This window comes from Ochotona princeps, chromosome 6 (genome assembly GCF_030435755.1).
Source record: "Ochotona princeps isolate mOchPri1 chromosome 6, mOchPri1.hap1, whole genome shotgun sequence".
Lineage (NCBI taxonomy): Eukaryota > Metazoa > Chordata > Mammalia > Lagomorpha > Ochotonidae > Ochotona > Ochotona princeps.
In genome coordinates, this window is record NC_080837.1 from 1130672 (window position 1) to 1148799 (window position 18128).

Below are 18128 nucleotides of genomic sequence, written 5' to 3' on the forward strand. Positions count from 1 at the left end.
ATCCTTGTGGCAGACCTGGCCTGGGGTGTGGGGGACACTGAGGCACGCAGGGCCAGAACTGAAAGAACAGTCATGGACCTGTTGGCAGATGGATCATTCTTTATTCAGGCAGCAGCAGCCCACAAGGTTTGAATCCATTTATACAGGGTTACATAATAGAGGTCCTTGAGTTAGCCCACAGAAATGTACCAAGCCTGCTGCGCCCACTGACCAGCAGAAAACGTGGTCTGTCCCAGGGCCCTGCCTGGCTGCCAGGGAGGCACAGCAGCTTGCAGTCTTAACACTGTCAACATGTTTACTTGGATTTTCTTACAGTTCCAGCCCCTTCTGACCCTGACCCTCTGTCTAAAGGAACAACTTTTCTGATAACATATGAACAATGGGGGAAAATGTCAATGAAAGAACAATTTAGCTTTTAACAGAGGACTGTATGGCAACAGGAATTCATGACCTTCACCAGAATCCTCACAAACGCGTAGGCAGCAACTACTCCTCCTGCTTCTGCGCCACAGCTCAGATCCCAGGTCTTCTTCAGAACACAGAATGGCCGAGCCAGTACCACTCTCCCACTGTTTACCTGGGAAGCTTCTGCCTTCAGTATCAACAAGTGAGAGAATGAGACCACAGCGTTAGTTTCCAGGGCTCCTTGGTATGTTATTCTGGAGCGCCAACTAAAAGTGGAAATCATCATCTGTACTTGGGACTCTATTCTACTCCAAATTCCCCAAAGATAACAAGCCAATGGGCTCCTCTGACTTGTAACCGTTGATAAAGATGTTCAAAACAACATCCTGCAGAAAACATTTTACTACTGGTTGAAGAGAAAAATACACACAAGCTCCCATTCCAGGAAAATAGAAACTGAATGTGAGTGTTCTGGTTAGGCCTTTGCTGCATCAGGTCCACAGATGACGACACGCACATGGGCCAGACCGATCAAAGCCAATGCAAACTGCTCACGCCTACATGAAGAAGGAAGAGGAAACCTGAGTTTGACTTCTCCTTGCTATCTGGATTGTTCTTTGCCATGAGGATCTATCATGATGCTCCTTTTCCTTATTAAGACAGAATCAGAAACTTGGTTCAGGATACACAGATCACTGTTACGGCACCTACTGCAGTCCTTGGAAAATTCAGCAGAAATGATCCATTAATTCAAGTATTTGCTTAAAGTCAAGTTCCCAAGTCTCAATACAGGTAGTACATACAATATTAATACAAATAATAAGAGATGTAAATCTTTCTTAATGAGATGCAGGTAATAACAAGTGCTTGTTACATTCTTATAAACATGTCCAGTTTTATTATTTTCTTACTATATATTTATATATATATTCTTAAATTTTACCATATTATCATACTTTTTTTTTTAAAGACTTATTGTATTTTTATTGCAAAGTCAGATATACAGAGAGGAGGAGAGACAGAGAGGAAGATCTTCTGTCCGATAATTCACTCTGCTAGTGACTGCCATGGCCGGTGCTTTGCTGATCCGAAGCCAGGAGCCACGAACTTCTTTCCGGCTCTCCCACATGGGTGCAGGGTCCGAAGGCTTTGGGCCATCCTTGACTGCTTTCTCAGGCTACCAGCAGAGAGTTGGATGGGAAGCAGGGCTGCTGGGATTAGAACTGGCACCCATATGGGATCCTGGCACGTTCAAGGAGAGGACTTTAGCCACTGGGTTCATATTATTATACTTTTTATGTTAAATGTTAAGGCTGTTTCCCCCAAAACAATTCCCTAAGCTCATTTTGTAGGAAAATTATACTTCACATTACTGCTGTATTACTTTCCTATAAAAAAGTATTAAAAAAAGTATGAACATGGAGGGTACAGGTTCATTTGCTCCTACTACAGAAGCAAATGTCAAAATGACTGATTTAAAAAAAGTGCAAAGCTCTTGCCACTTTGAACAATCTAGTATATCATTTATCATAGTTCTTCAAATATTATGGCAAGAAAAGTCTCCCCAAGTAAAATTTTAAATCCTTTTACAGATTTTAAAGCCATTTTATTTTAAATTCCTGATACATGACACCCTTGATTGTTTTTAACCTCAAATAGAATTTGGCACTGAGAATCACTTATGAAAAAAATGTATTTAAAAAGGTTTCAAAGTCAAGAGCATAAGAACTCAAAGGCGCTCACTAAGCGGCCACAAAGATGGAACCTGTCCAGCCAGGTCACAAGGCCGTCCCTGAAACTCCAGTAGGTCTCACGGCTCCACTGCGGATCTGAAAGGCTTTTGGATCCCCTTAAAAGTGGCACCCACTGAATCAACTCTTCTGAAAGAAATCTTTAAAAATAACTTTAGCCAAATCCCTCTTCATATGGACCCACTCTGATGGCTCAGGGATAACAAGGAAGCTCAAAGACTTAAACAAATGTAATCATGCATTCCTGAGAACCAACCTGATAAGCTACTGGCTTCCCTCTACTATTAGTATATACAAATGTAAGATTTTAATGGATGAAAACCTCGGTAACATATGTATTTCATGGAAAGGACCAACAAATGGAACAAATACATTTTATTTGAACTGCTCCAGCCCTGGACATGCCAGGGAAGGCCGCGGAGTTGCACCCAGAACATTCAGCACCAAAGGGAAAGGCAGGTGTTGGCTGCTCATAGCCGGCTGCTAGCACACGAGCCCCTGCCGCATCTGTATGATCTGAAGTAAGGCCGCCTGAACATCCTCATCCATGTGACCCTGGAGAGACACGAGAAAGGGGAGAGAGTGAGAACATTACAGACAAGGCTTTGTCACACAGCACGGCTGAATCTCTGTCACGGTGACTAAGAAAGTCAATTCATTAATCATGCACGCCACGATTGCTCTTAATTTCAGTTAACAGGAAATAGATGGACACTCTGCCCCCTTTCGTTTTAGTAATGGTCCCAGCAGCCTAAGCGATCAGCAAGTAAACAAGGACTTTTCCTGTTGCTGCTCAAGCTTTGGTTTTCATTCAGAAGAGTGACAGAAGAAAAACAAATCCCCATAGCCACATAGTTTACATAAACAGAACTACATGTCATTATCACTTTGCAATGTGCTTTTAAGAAACACTTCCTCGGGCCCGGCGGCGTGGCCTAGCGGCTAAAGTCCTCGCCTTGAAAGCCCCGGGATCCCATATGGGCGCCAGTTCTAATCCTGGCAGCTCCACTTCCCATCCAGCTCCCTGCTTGTGGCCTGGGAAGGCAGTCGAGGATGGCCCAAGGACTTGGGACCCTGCACCCGCGTGGGAGACCTGGAAGAGGTTCCAGGTTCCCTGCTTCGGATCGGCGCACACCGGCCCGTTGCGGCTCACTTGGGGAGTGAATCATCGGATGGAGGATCTTCCTCTCTGTCTCTCCTCCTCTCTGTATATCTGACTTTGTAATAAAATGAATAAATCTTTAAAAAAAAAAAAACTTCCTCCAGGTACTTAATTATTAGACAGTATCATATTCTAGGGATGTTTAAAATGTGCGTCTTCTTGCCCTAATGAAGAACATTTGAGATATTCCCAACCTGTTGGACAGAATCCCAAGAAAAACCTTGCTGGGTCAAAAGCCAGGCTCAATTTTTAATTGCACAAAATCCTATGGAATTTCCTTCTATTGCAATACATCTTACACTCTACATGCACACAGTTGTCTTCTGACATGAATATTAACCATGCATATGTATATATATATTTTTTTAAAAATATATAACACATTTTAATATATACCTGTTTTAATCTGACAGGCAGACAAGACAGAATAGTTGTGAACGTCCATCACCTGGTTCATTCCCAAGTGCCTGCCGTGATCAAAGCTGGGTTGGGGTGGAAGCCAGGAGACAGGAACTGAATTCTAGGTCTCCCATAGGATTGGCAGGAAACAATTATTGGAGCAATTACCTGCTGCCTCCTCAGGTCAACAGTGACAAAAAGCTCAAGACAGGAATAGAATCCACCCACCATAACACAGGATACAGGCATTTCAAAGTTATGGTAAATACCTGCTCCCACCACACAGATTTCAAAAAAAAATAAATAAATAAAATAAATTAAAAAAAAAAAAAAAACAGTAAGAGAATGATTAAAGGGAACTTAATAGGCTTCCAAACCCGCTTCATTTGTGTTTTGTTTTTACTGGAGTACAAGAATAGGGTTCAGCACAACATTTCCTGTTTATAGAAGTTTGGCTTCCAAATTTGTTCCTTTAACATTAGCGTGTTTAAATTTCCACCATTCACCACAGCTGGCCTATCTGATTGTCTTAGGTAACTTTATGATGCCAGGAGACAAGATTATTTCCAAGGTCAATTACTTTTGTTATGATTCATTACGATTCACTCGCAAATCATTTCAAAATTCAGCAGTGCTTACTGTGCAAGTAGAAAGGCTTGTCGGGTGGTTGCCTCTTTCGGTGGCCCACACGATGACCTCCTCATCTGTCCCACCACAGTTATCTGCACTTTCCTTTTTTCTTCCCAATCATCCTGTTCCACGGTTAACCAGTAGGCCTCTCTCAGGACTGCAATAAACTAAACTTCCAGCCTACTTCGTACCCACTGAACCTTATCATCTTCTAATTCATTCTTGTTGACTGGTTTTATCTCCACTGCTTATACAAAATGCCAGCTTATTAACTTTCAGATTTCTTTTTCTCATTTTAGTTCTCTGTTAAAAGCTATCTTTGAAAAATTTTTTATACGTTTTTCCTTCCCTTCCATCTGTCTTTCATGTTTTTATTTAAACTGTGTCACCCAACCCAAATGGTTCTTCTTACCGTTGTGGTTTATCATCAACACACACGGATTTGCTCATCTTCCTTACAGAACTATTCTGAGAACTCTGGAGACACTTCTCACCTGGTTTTCATAAATCATTAAGTACCACATGCTTCACATTAATTTTTATCTTAACGTATTTTATGATTTAGTTCCATAGGTTCTGGGTTGTCCGTGCCCTTCCCCAAGGTCCCACATTAAACATCTTCTTAGTGTGATGTTTTTCAAAAAGCCTTCTCAGGATACCCCTGAAGAAGGGCACGATCTGTGCTTTACTGACCCAAGGCTGACTTAGACATTAGTATCTCCTAAAAGACACACTTTTCTTTAAAGATCACCATTATGTGCATGTCATTTTTATACTTCTCTAGTCCTTTCTGCGTTTAGAGAGTAGTCCGAAACTACCAAGAAACTTCTCTCCATGCTCTTCTCTTGGCTGACAGCCTTACGATAATCACTGCAATGATGTTCCACAAGGTCTGGAGCATGGAGGTGGAGGTGAAGGGGTGACTACCAGGACCATCATGCGGATAGCTCAGGCATTACTGCCAGCAAGGCTATGTGTTGACACACTGTACTCAGTGAAGGCTGGTAAGACAACTGTGAACTTATGCTGGACCACCTACAGATTTGTACATTTTCCTGGGATATAAGCAACCCATGATGAAAAGAAACACAACTGCTTTTAAATATGGTTTTAAATAACCATATGGGGTAGTTATTTTAAATTATCATCTATGGTACCATTTCTAAAGAAGAAGCAGTTCCTTACCTGCGCAGCACTAAGAAGGTGTGTCCGGTAGATTGCAATGACTTCTTGGTGCTGTCTGTTGGCATCCTAGAAATGCGGACAGAAGAGAGTATCAGCATTCATGTTCCCAAAGACGGCCAATGACGGTGCTGCCCTTAGGCCTGACATCACAGGGCAGTGTTACTAGGAAAGTGCATCTGCTGCTTTTTGGTAACAATCCACCCAGAATCTGCCAGATGCAGGGGCCCCACATAACAACAGCATGCCCTTTACCAGTGAGCGTGTGGGGACACGCTGAGTAAAGGCAATGCCACTCACCCTAGGTGACTGGATACTCTTGCCTTCTCACACGCAAGGCAATGCCTGAGCAGACACACATTTCCTCGGCTGTGGGTCAGGGACACAGCTCCCCAGCTCCTTAGCCCACAGCCACACCGTGCTTAGCTCAAGCTTCTGAGGCTGAGGGAGCTCCTTCCTCACATCACTTTGGGCTTCAAAACCTCAGGGGAGAATCAGAGTAATCAATGGCATCCTCAGTATGGCCTCAGATATAAGCATACCTCAAAAACCCCAGGGACTATGGTATTGGAACATATTTATTCTGGGGCAAAAGCATTTTGAAACGCATGTGCACACACCAGTTCCTATCCACAGGCAGGCCAGAAAGTTTACCCTGGGCCTCCATGTGCTTTTTGCTTTATCCAGGAAGACCCTCCCTTTACTTAGGAAAACACCACTTATTTTACAAATTCACACCAGCACTCCTCTCCCCTTCAAAAACAAATCCTACAATCCCAATTCTCTTTCCGGAACCTGCTCAGGTAGGACTGTGTCCCTTGAGTCCATGTGTTGGAGTCTTAGTTCCCAGTGTGGAGAGATTTTATCCTCATGGCTCAGGCACGGGGTCCTAGTGGAGGATGGCTTTGGCTCTGCCACGGCTCCGGACTGAGGTCCCAGGGGAGCACAGCTGGCTCTGCCCCAGCTCAGGCTTGGGGTCCCAGCGGAGGACCACTTTGGCTCTGCCCCAGGTTAGGAATGGGGTCCCAGGGGAGCACAGTTGGCTCTGCCCCAGCTCAGGCTTGGGGTCCCAGCGGAGGACCACTTTGGCTCTCCCCCGGGTTAGGAATGGGGTCCCAGAGGAGCACAGCTGGCTCTGCCCCAGCTCAGGCTTGGGGTCCCAGCGGAGGACCACTTTGGCTCTGTCTCACTTCCTCCTGCCATATGATCATCAGCAGGAAGCCCCTCTTGAGGGATGTGGCCCCTTGATCGTGGCTCTCCAGCCTCCAGAAACATACACCAAATATTTCAGTTCACTCTAAACCTCCTAGATGGTGGTATTGTAACAATACAAATGAACTAAGAAAAAACCTTTATCACTTAGAACCCACTATAATAATTTCATTTTTTTTTAATATAAAATTTGCTTTTTCCGTTCGACAGGCAAAGGGACAGAGACAGTTAAAAAGAGCTTGCACTGACTAGCTCATTCCGCAGATGCCTGATAGCAGCAAGGTACCAGGGCAGTTCAGGCTGGGAGCATGGTCCGCCACGGAGGTGGCAGGAGACCAGCTGTGTGAGTTCTCATTGTTGCCTGCCAGGCACTCACCAGCAGTCAGAGTCAGGAATGTAGTTTCTGACATACAGAAACAATATGATCTGGCATACAAATCAATATGATCAAAAAAGCAGTGTATCAGCAACTTTTAGCAAAAATGACTCCGTGTGTAGATCTGGATCCTTCAGGCAGCCTGACACACACTTGCCCCCAGGAGCCACCAGGAGACGCCTCTGGGTACTCACGGCCAACTGCTGCCTCAGCGACTTCACTTGGTGCTGCAGACTGTCGATGAGCTGGCTCTGCCTCTTGGTGGGGCTGCCGCTCGCGTAGGTGAGTTGGGAAAGGCCGTTGAGTGCCTGTTTCAGCCTTTCTACATCAGTCAGCAGTTCAGTTATCTTTTTAAAAGAGGAAAAGATGGTGAGAGAAACACAAATTAACTTATCCAATGATGATGAGCATCTTTGCACAGAAATAATTTCTTTTCTGAAGCAGAAACTTCATCTTTATATTAAAAAAGTGAGGTATAAATACTGCCAAGATGTTCACAGTATATAAAATATAACTCTATTTCTAAACTAAACTCATCTCAGTATACACCATGCAGAAGAAATATCAAGAATTAATAAATAGAGAATCAAGATGGCGGAATAGGGTAAGGACACGTTTAAACAGATGGAGAAACATTTAATCAGGATGAAGCAGAGAAGATACATTCCAGGAACTAGGAGAGGACAGAACAACAGCAGAGGGGTTCCTGGAGACAGACAGACACAGGAAAGCAGCGGACACAATGGTGTGGTGTTGCAGTGACTGATACTCCAGCGGCATTCAGCTAACAGTGATCTGAACTCCACCAGCAGCCGGAACTTCACCAGCAACCAGGTGGGAAGGGACTTTCACTGGGAGCTTGGGAGGTGAACCCGGGCAAAGAACTGTCCGTTCTGTTGATCTGTTTGATTTGACCAGGAGCAGAGACAGAGCAGCAGATCCCAGATGGGCAGTGCGAAAACAGGATAGATTTCACAGCCCAGTCAGCCCTTCAGAGCCAAATTGGGTGCCATTTTGTCTAAGCAGGCAAAAGCAAGGGAAAGGACTGAGCATACGCCGAGCTGGGCGTGAACATGTTTTTGACTCAGTGAACTGTAGCAACGCAGCATTCTACAGGTTCCACCCAAGACAGGTCTGGGTAGCACGCAGACCTAATGGCCAGGAGATCAAGAACTCTAGTAGTGGTACACCAGGCACCATTGTGTACACTGTGGCAAATGCTTTAGGACTACAGGGGACAACAGTGAACTGTGATTGTGCTGAGCTCGTGAGAACTCACTGAGCTCAGTGGATTGCACTAGTTCCGCAGGTAAATAATACCAACTGTGGCTTCGTACGGGTCAAAATAGGTCCGCGTGGCACCAAGAACTAACGTCCAACAGGTTCTAACAAGATCAGCACCACCAACAACCTAGCTATATAGGACACCTGGTGTCTTCCCTAATCCTGGGACCTGCTCCAACCAGAAGTGGGAGAAAGGTTGTACAAACAACGGTACAGCCTCAGCATGGTATCACAGGGGGTGGTGATCGGTGAGCCAGCACTTGGGGCTACGGAGACTTAGTGGAAATCTAACATAAGAAGCCAGACCTGGAACTCGCTGGAGGGAGTGGCTGGAAGCAAAGAGTTGTGTACCAACTGCAGTAAGTAAAATCAAATTGTAGACCTGTGGGTGACACAGCTTAAAAACCTGCCCCAAGGAGAAGACTGCTACCCAGAAGTACAATGACCAAGAGCAAAAGAAGAGACACAGGCACAATGAATATTACTGAAAAATCCCCTGCAAAGGAGCAAAACCCTATGCCAACCTCAGAGTTCACTAAGGAAGACATCGAGAAAATGGGGGACACAGAATTCAGAAAACTCATTTTAAAGCTTCTGATCAACAATGAGAAGCTCATACAAGAGTTCAAAGAATTTCAGAAATATTTTACACAAGCAACAGCAGCAATAAAGAAAATCAAGGCTGGTATATCAGAAATTAAGAACACAGTAGAGCAAATTAAAAGTACAGTGGAGAGTCTCCAAGAATTGGAAGATATCTCCTATCATCAGGGGGTAACAAACAAAAAGCTGGAAGCATAGCTGGATCAGGCCAAAAAAAGTATTCAAGAATTGAAAAACGCTATTAAGAAGCCTAATATAGGGCTCGGCAGCATGGTCTAGAGGCTAAAGTCCTCGCCTTGAAAGCCCCGGGATCCCATATGGGCGCCGGTTCTAATCCCGGCAGCTCCACTTCCCATCCAGCTCCCTGCTTGTGGCCTGGGAAAGCAGTTGAGGATGGCCCAAAGCTTTGGGACCCTGCACCCGCGTGGGAGACCCGGAAGAGGTTCCAGGTTCCTGGCTTTGGATCGGCGCACATCGGCCCGTGGCGGCTCACTTGGGGAGTGAAACATCGGATGGAAGATCTTCCTCTCTGTCTCTCTTCCTCTCTGTATATCTGGCTTTCCAAAAATAATAAATCTTAAAAAAAAAAAAAAAAAAAGAGGCCTAATATAAGAGTTATGGGAGTCCCAGAAGGTGCAGAAAGAGAAACTGGTTTTGCAAATATATCTAATGAAATAATAAAGGAAAATTTCCCTAATCTGGAGAAAGAATTGGGAAACAACATCCAGGAGGGGCACAGAACTCCCAACACGCCTGATCAAAAACGATCTTCACCAAGACACATGATCATCAAGCTCTCTTCAATTGCACATCGGGAAAAGATCCTTAAATGTGCACGTGAAAAAAATCAATTGACATATAAAGGAATGCCAATTAAGCTCACAGCAGATCTCTCACAGGAAACTCTACAGGCAAGAGAATGGAGTGACATATTCCAGATCCTAAAAGAAAAACATTGTCGGCCTAGGATAACATATCCAGCAAAGCTTTCTTTTGTCTTTGGAAATGAAATCAAATTCTTCCACAGTCAAGAAAAGTTACAAGAATTTGCCTCTTCCAAACCTGCCCTACAAATAATATTTCAAGATGTTCTCTTGACAGAGAAGAGGAACAGCACCCAACAAAACCAAAGGCAAATGGGAAGAACATCTCAGTAAAATGACAACTGAAGATTAAACCAATGAACAACCCATTCCTAAAATGACAGGACCAAAGTACCACCCATACATATTAACCCTGAATGTAAATGGCTTAAGCTCAAATGTCATAGATTAGTAGACTAGATTAAAAAAAACAAAACCCATGTATTTGTTGTCTAGAAGAGACACACTTCACCAACAAAGATCAGTGGAAACTATATCGCATGGGTTTTGATATTTTCTGTTGGTTTCACCTCTTCAAACACTTTCTTCTGATTAAATTCTTTAATGACTCATAGATCATACGTAGCATCATTTTCTGCAAGAAGGTTCTTGATTTTCATTTCTTCAGCTACACGTTAGTTATTTAGTAGCATGTTATTTAACTTCTTGGTGTTGTTAATTTCTTTTTCTTCCTGATGTTGATTTTGTTTTGTTTTTTGTTTTTTGTTTTGTTTTGGCTTTTCCTTTAAGGGAATGTATAATAGCTGTGTAATGGAGACTGTCATATTGAATAATATGCTATTTAACTTCAAGGCATTGTAAATTTCTATTTTACTCCCTATTGTTGATTTTGTTTTATGACTTTTCATTTGAGGGGATGTACAGTAGCTGTGAAATGGAGACTAACATATCCAGATGTGAGGATACAATGTAGTATGCATCTCTACTTCCAGACAAAGATGGACTTACAATGAAACTATATCTTTACAATAGGATGCTGGACTCTCTGCCATTGTCCATGCCCGCAATGATGGCCATATGAAGAACTATACATTAGTAATGATATACAGGAACTAGGTGGGGGTGGGGGGGTGGGAAATACCAGGAGCCTATGGAACTGTATCATAAAAAAATAAATAAATTTTTAAAAAGGATTAATAAATAAGTATACAAATACTAAGGTATCAGTGTGAAATTAATTTTCTTTAAAAAAAAAAAAAAAGACTTTAACATTCGCTTATTTAGAGACAGACTTGCACACAGGCCTCATCTAACCAGTTCATTACAGAAATGCCCGGAACTCAATCCACGGGCCTCAGCCAAAGTCCTCAAGTCAACACTTGCTGCCTACTGAGGTTGTACATGAGTCAAAAGCTGGAACTGGGAACACAACCAGGAATGGACCCCAGATACCACCATGCAGAATGTAAGCAGTTAAAGTACTACCCCAATTCACTCCTCTCACGAAATGCAGACTCTCTCAGAAATGTGTCATTAGGCTGTTGCGTCCCCTTTGAACATCAGAGAGTGAGTCACAGAAACATGGATGAGATCACCACACGCAAGTTCAATGGTTTCAACATCATGATGTGGTACGTAACTGCAAAGGAACACCTAGGAAGAAGTAAATGCAGTCTTCCAGAGAATTATCAGGCCATAAGAAGTGGGATCCCCTGCGTCCCCTACATGCCCTGTTGCATTCGTCAGAAACACTGCTTTGTGTGGTAAAGAGAAACTAATCGGGGGGCTGAGATTAGTAGAAGCAGCACTGGCTTTGATGTCAGAGAGAGCTGGCTTGTGCGAGCCTGGCTAATTCCCTTTGACTTTTCTGAATCACAACATTTTCATTAGTGAAGGCTGAAAAATTTTTGAGAATTAAGAAAAATCAAACTCAGTGATAAATACACACCAATGGGTTCAATGAATGGGCAGCTGCAAGGCCAATAATCAACTACTGTAAAGTGGTATTACTATACTCACAGCTACCTTCCCAACAAGCTTTTCAACACTGGAACCCTTGATGTGCCAGAGTTGGGGACTTTCACTGAGTAGGGCTGCGGCTGTTCTCACTCACCCAGCTACCTGGCAAGAAGCGTTAATAACTGCTTCTCAAACTGACACACAACAACAGTCACCCCACATCTACATTTGACCGATTTGCTGCAAATACCCATTTCAAGCCTCTTGAGTACTTTTTCTGCAAATTGCCCCATGAGTACGGAAGACAGGAAGGAAGAAGTTATACACCCTGCTCTAAAAAGATGGCTGAAGATGAACCACATAATGTGAACACTGTGATAAACATTTCCAATGGGCGGTAAACAAGGGAGGGAGGAAAGCAGGAGGAAACGAAGAGGAAAGGAGGGAGGGAGGGAAACTAGGAACTTTGCAAGAACCGTGCACTCAGGTTAGATCGCTCAAAGAAGGCAGCAGGTGAGAGAAGAAAGTGTGTGAGGATTCAACTTAGTGAAAAGACAGGACAGGACAGCCATGGGCCAGGAGACTGGTCTGCAGAATGATGGACCTTGGCTCCTGGAGACAAGTGAGCCAAGACCAAGTCTAGGATGCAAGCTCCCTGGGGTCAGGGTTCCTTGCAACAAAGAAACAGCTTTTAGCTCCTCTCCTCCAACCCCATTCCTCACATGCCATAAATCACTGGATCCCCATGAAGCAACTAAACCCTTGTCTCCCCATCTGCCTGCAACTCTTAGCGGCTCTAACTGCAGCAGCAGAAACAAAACTGCTTCTGACATTGTGAATTCCCTTTAAAAAAAAAACAGAATTCTTTGCATAGCAGTGGTCAACTGGACAGTTGACCTGTTTTAGTAGTAAAGTGAGCCTATCTATGGGATGCGATGAGGGAGTCCCATTCCCCTACCCTGGCAGGCCCGGACTGGCATCTCTGATAAGCGGCCATGGAGACTTGCTCTATGCTTACCTTGTCATCTTTGGCTTCAAGCTGTTTAGCAGATTCTTGTATCCTTCTCTGTAGCTCGGTGACCGTTGTTAGGGACCTATCGCATCGCTCCTTCTGATCCTGGAGTTCCTGTTCAATGTTGAAATGCACAGATTCCTTCTGCTCTTTTGGGGAAAGCTCCTTCTTGCCACGCAACCTCTCCTCACAGACTTCCTCATACTTTCTATTCAAACTGGCCAGTTGTTGGTTTAAGTTGGAAATCTGAGCCTCCAAGTCTCTTTTCATTGTGTTATACTTGGACAAATCAACTACCTCTCTGGCTTCCAGCTGTTTGATCACCTGTCGAGCCCTCTGAACCTCAGTCTGGAGTTTGGAGACTTCTTCAGTTCTGCTTTGGCTCTCCTCTTCCTTTTCTCTCAGACGAGCCCGAATGAGCCCAACCTCCTCCTCCAACGTTCCCTTCACCTGCAAGTGCTCTGTCAGGGCCACAGAAGAGTTCTTTTGGTTCTCCAGTAGTTGGTGCAGTGTGGCCACTGTCTGCTGCTCTTCCTCGAGGCATTTCTTCTTCTTCTTCAGTTCCTGTTCTAGATGTTCTATTGTGCCGTTCAGGCTGCTCTTCAGAGCCTCCACCTGTTCCACAGGGATGTGCTGCTTTTGCAGAAGACTGTGCACTGCAAGCATCTCAGAGGTCTGTTTGGCACTGGTTTCTACCAGCTGCTCATTCTCCTTCTTGACCTCTGCGTATTTCTGTGACAGGTCACTGACCTGCTTGCTGAGCTCGTCAGCTTTTTGGCTGAACGCTCTTTCCTTTTCCTGAGAATTCTCAATCAAAATACCCTTATTCTGTAAATCTTTCTGAAGAGCCAAGATCTCCTTCTTCAACTTGTCATTCTCCTCTTTGGTTTTCCTAGTCTCTTCCTCTTCGATTCTAGACTTCCGTGTCTGCTCTGATAACTGCTCTTTCAGCTCTTTCTCAGTGGCTTTGAATTTGCGCTCACACTCTTCAAAGCTGACGATGGGAGCGTATTTGAGCTGAATGCACTCCTGTATCGTGTCCAGCTCCTTTTTCTGGGCTTGAATTTCAGCATGCAGCGTGGCGATCTCCTCCTGACCTTTTCCGTAATCAGCCATCATTTCTGCCCTGTCAGCCTGTGCCTTCCGCACGCTCTCACGCAGAGCGCTCACCTGCGCCTCGTGCTCTTCTAGGCGGATGTACTCAGCCTTAATGTGGTTCTGGGTGTTCTCCAGGTTTCTCTTTAACACTTCATTCTCGTCTCTCATTTTGAAAACTTCCTGATTTGACTGTTCCATTTTTTTCTTCACATCCAATAGTTCTCTCTTAGTTTTATCTAAAGTGTTACTCAATGCCATTTTCATCTCTTCGTGGGTCTTAGCTGGCACATACTGGGTACTCAGAGTCTTTTTCAAGTGAGTGTTTTCAGACAGAAGCGCACGTATTTTCTCTTGACCTTCATCGCATTTTTTATGAAGTTCAGACAGCTCTTTTTGAAGTTCAGCAATACTGGATTTCAGAGCCATTAGCTCCTTCTCATGTTGCTCAGGAGGCACGTACACGGCTTCCAAATGGCTAACATTCTCACGTAAACTGTCATTTTCCAGCTGCAATTTCTCTGCTGCCAACTTCTTCTCTGTGTATTTTTGTGTTACGTCTAAAAGCTTTCTATTCAGGTCCTCGATATCCACATCATGCGATTTTTTCAGTTCTTGGTTTACTGTTAAAGGGACATAGTGAGTTTTGATTTCCATAGTGAGATTGTGTACTTGCTGGTTGAGGAGTTTATTATCCACACAGACTTTTTCCATTTCCTTTTGTAAAGTCTCGTTTTTCACGGTGAATTCGGTGAGCTTCTTGCCAAGCTCTCCTGACTTCTGCTCAAGGCTGCTCTTGAGCTGCTCATGCTCCTCTGGACTGATCCGCAGAGCAAGTTTGGCCTTCGCATCGTCGAGTTCCCTCTTTAACTGCTTGATTTCGCTGACTGACTTTTCATAGTCTCTTTGTGTCTCCACTAGCTTTTTGGCTTTCTCATTCACTTCACCGGATAATAGGCTTTTCATGCTTTCAAATTTTTCTTTTGGAATAGAAAGGGCCAACTCTGCTGATAATTCTTTCAATTGCCGCTCCATCTCTAACACCTTCCTCCCTTTCTTCTCTCGGTCCATTTCACACAGACTCATGTTCTTTTGCAATCGTTTGTTTTCTTCTATCAGCTTGCTCTCACCCCTCCTCCGCTCTTCCACCAGCATCTCGTTTTGTTGGATCTGATTTCTTAACGTGCCTACTTCTGCTGCAGCGCCTTCGTATTTGGCCTTCATGTCTTTCAGCTGCTCCTTCAGTTCCTCGGTGAGCCTGAGGCTCCCAGGAGCTGCCTCATTTGTGAAGTGCTCTTTCAGGGCCAGAAAATGGGTCTGCATTTGTTTAACTTTACCTTCTGACTCATACATCCTCTTCTGCACGTCCTTTAATGCATCTTCCAGCTGCTTGATCTGCTCATCCGAGTCCTCCTTGACCCGCTCACATTCCAGTGCTAGAGCCTTGCATTCAGCCACCTTGTGAGCCAGCTCATTTTGCAGCTTGAGTCGGTCTTGCTTTGCTGAATCACAAAAAGTTCGCATCGCTTCCAATTCTTTCTTTAAAATTTCATTCTCCGAGTACGAGCTTTGGTTGGGGGAAGATAGCTCCAGAGGTCTTAACATGGATCTGCTTTGGACGTGGGCTGCCATGCCTGAGGGAGGACACTGGAAAGGGGAAAAAAAGATACCAGTTACGAAAGTCTGAAGAAGACGCCCTCCACACTTACCAAACCTTCAGAACAACTTTTAACATCACCAGTGGTCAGAGCATTTTCAGGCTGCCAAGATGGGGGGAAAAAAATACTGATTTTTGTGGCAAGAAAAAACAGTTCTTGCCATAATTTTTCTTTCCTTTCCAGTTCAATATGTCTACCTACACCAGATGGGCAAAGACCGTAACACAATATAAGTATGCACTCGTCCTATTGCTTATGGCAGGCACATAATGTGCTGGGAACACCCACAGAAACCCTGAAGTAAACACAAGGACTTCAACTTTAAATATTCAAATAATTTAAATATTTAAATCACATCACACAGTATTTATCTTCCAATAACAGATAAGACTTTTTTTTTTTATTGCAAAGTCAGATATACAGAGAGGAGGGGAGAGAGGAAGATCAACAGCCGGTGCGGTGCCAATCCAAAGCCAGGAGCCGGGAACCAAGAACTTCCTCCAGGTCTCCCACATGGGTGCAGGGTCCCAAGGATTTGGGCCGTCCTTGACTGCTTTCCTAGGCCACAAGCAGGGAGCTGGATGGGAAGTGGAGCTGCCGGGATCAGAACTGGCACCCGTATGGGATCCTGGCACGTTCAAGGCGGGGACTTTAGCCACTAGGCTACCAAGCCAGGCCCGAGATATGACTTTTGAGTGCCTTCACCCATAAATCTGATTGTCCAAGGCAATGGCACAATTGGCTAAGCCCATTTGGGTGCCAGTTCATGTCACAGCTACTCCACTTCCCACCCAGCTCCCTGCTTTTGGTAAAGGAAAGCAGTGGAAGATGGCCCAAAGCCTTAGGACCCTGTGCCAACATGGGAGGCCCAGAACAGGCTCCTGGATCGGCTAAGCTCCAGCCATTGTAGCCATGAGGGGAGTGAATTAGTAGGTGGAAGATCTTTCTGTTTCTCTTCTCCGTAAATCTGCCTTTCCAATGAAAATAAATAAATCTTTCTCTTTCAAAAAAAAAAAAAAATCAAACAAATCGAGCTAGTAAGAACTTATAAAGAGAACACTGGACAACTCAAAAAAGAAACAAGTTTCCTTGTCTGAAACAAGATACACTAGTACGTCACATATCACCTGAGTATTACATGTGATTGACATATTGTCCCCTCCATTAAACAGTGACCAAGAAAAGTACAGCACCATTAAACTTCTTGGTGTAACAGTTCAAGTGCTAGATTATACAATTAGCAAAGATTCAATTTAACTATATTTACTTTCCGTATATACCCTGTACAGATACTGATTTTTTTTAAGGTTTTATTTGTTGGAAAGTCAGAATTAAACAGACCGAAAAGAGACAGAGAGATCTTCCATCTACCCAAATGGCCATAAAGGGGCAGAGCTGGGCCAAACAGATACAAGCCAGGAGCCAGGAGCTTCTGCCAAGTCTCCACTGTGTGTGCAAGGGTCCAGGGTGTTGGGCTACCCTTAGCGCACTGCTTTCCAAGGTGCATTAGCAGGGAACCAGATTGAAAGTGAAGCAGCTGGACTTCAACCAGCAAGCAAATAAGATGTCAGCACAACAATATCCCCATTATGCCACAATGTCAGCCCCAACAGCTTCTGATTTTTGACAAAAGATCATGTACTATAAATACATTTTATTAATAGGTCTCAATATTACTTTAATCTTAGCTGCCTTACTTAAGATACATATATTTTAAAAATGACAAGAAATCATTTCCCAGGTATGGTTTCCTGTTAAATTGTCTTTCACGTTAGCAGTTCATTTTAGAGTAAGACTATCATAATTTACCAAAAAGTTACTCACACAGCTTCACAACCTGTACTTGTGGTCATTTTTTTTTTTTTAAGGTTTCTTTATTTTTTATTTGAAAGACAGATTTACAGAGAAGAGACAGACAAGTCTTCCATCTACTGGTTTACTCCCCAAATGGTCACAATGGCCACAGCTGAGCCAATCCAGAAACAGGAGCCAAGAGCCTCTTCCGAGCCTCCCACCTGGGTTCAGAGGCCCAAGGACTTGGGCCACCCTCCACTGCTTTCCTAGGTCGTAAGCAAAGAACTGGATCAGAAACAGAGTAGACCAACTGGCACTTATGGAATGCTAGTCCCACAGTCCCTTACTTGTTTTAATATCTTATCTAATATTTACCTAATCTGGTCTAATATCTATCTAATCTTTTAGAATATTTGTCAGCTGATTTAGCTTCTTAGAATTCTCCATCTTGGGGCCAGTGTTGTGGTGAGCGGGCAAAGCTGTTGCCTACAACACTGGCATCCCCTTTGGGCACTAATTCTCGTCCCAGATGCTTCATTTCAAACCAGCTCCCTGTTAATGGCCTGGGAAAAGCAGCAGAAGCACCCCTAAGTCATGGGCTCCTGTCATCAAAGTGACCGATCTGAATGAAGCTCTTGGCTCCTGGATTTGGCCTAGCCATTGCAGCCACCTAGGGAGTGGTCAGTAGACCTAGGGAGTGGTCAGTAGAGCTTTCTTTCTGTCCTCCCCGCCTGTTGCTGTAACTCTTTCCATATAAACAAATTAACCATTAAAAATAAAGA

The 18128-nt window shown here is 44.0% G+C and overlaps 1 protein-coding gene across 5 annotated transcripts in view; it reads right to left on the bottom strand.

The window, feature by feature from the left end:
* Window positions 1–2516: 2516 nt before the first annotated feature.
* UACA (uveal autoantigen with coiled-coil domains and ankyrin repeats) overlaps window positions 2517–18128 on the bottom strand; it is a 98545-nt gene continuing 82933 nt past the window's right edge. For all 5 annotated transcript variants that reach the window (XM_058665427.1, XM_058665426.1, XM_058665424.1 and 2 more), the window contains 4 exons: window positions 12806–15541; window positions 7312–7464; window positions 5533–5598; window positions 2517–2711 (listed from right to left, as the gene is read on the bottom strand). In XM_058665427.1, the coding sequence (XP_058521410.1) occupies window positions 2640–2711; window positions 5533–5598; window positions 7312–7464; window positions 12806–15541 (3027 nt within the window). In that variant the 3' untranslated portion in view covers window positions 2517–2639. The remainder of the gene's footprint in view (window positions 2712–5532; window positions 5599–7311; window positions 7465–12805; window positions 15542–18128) is intronic.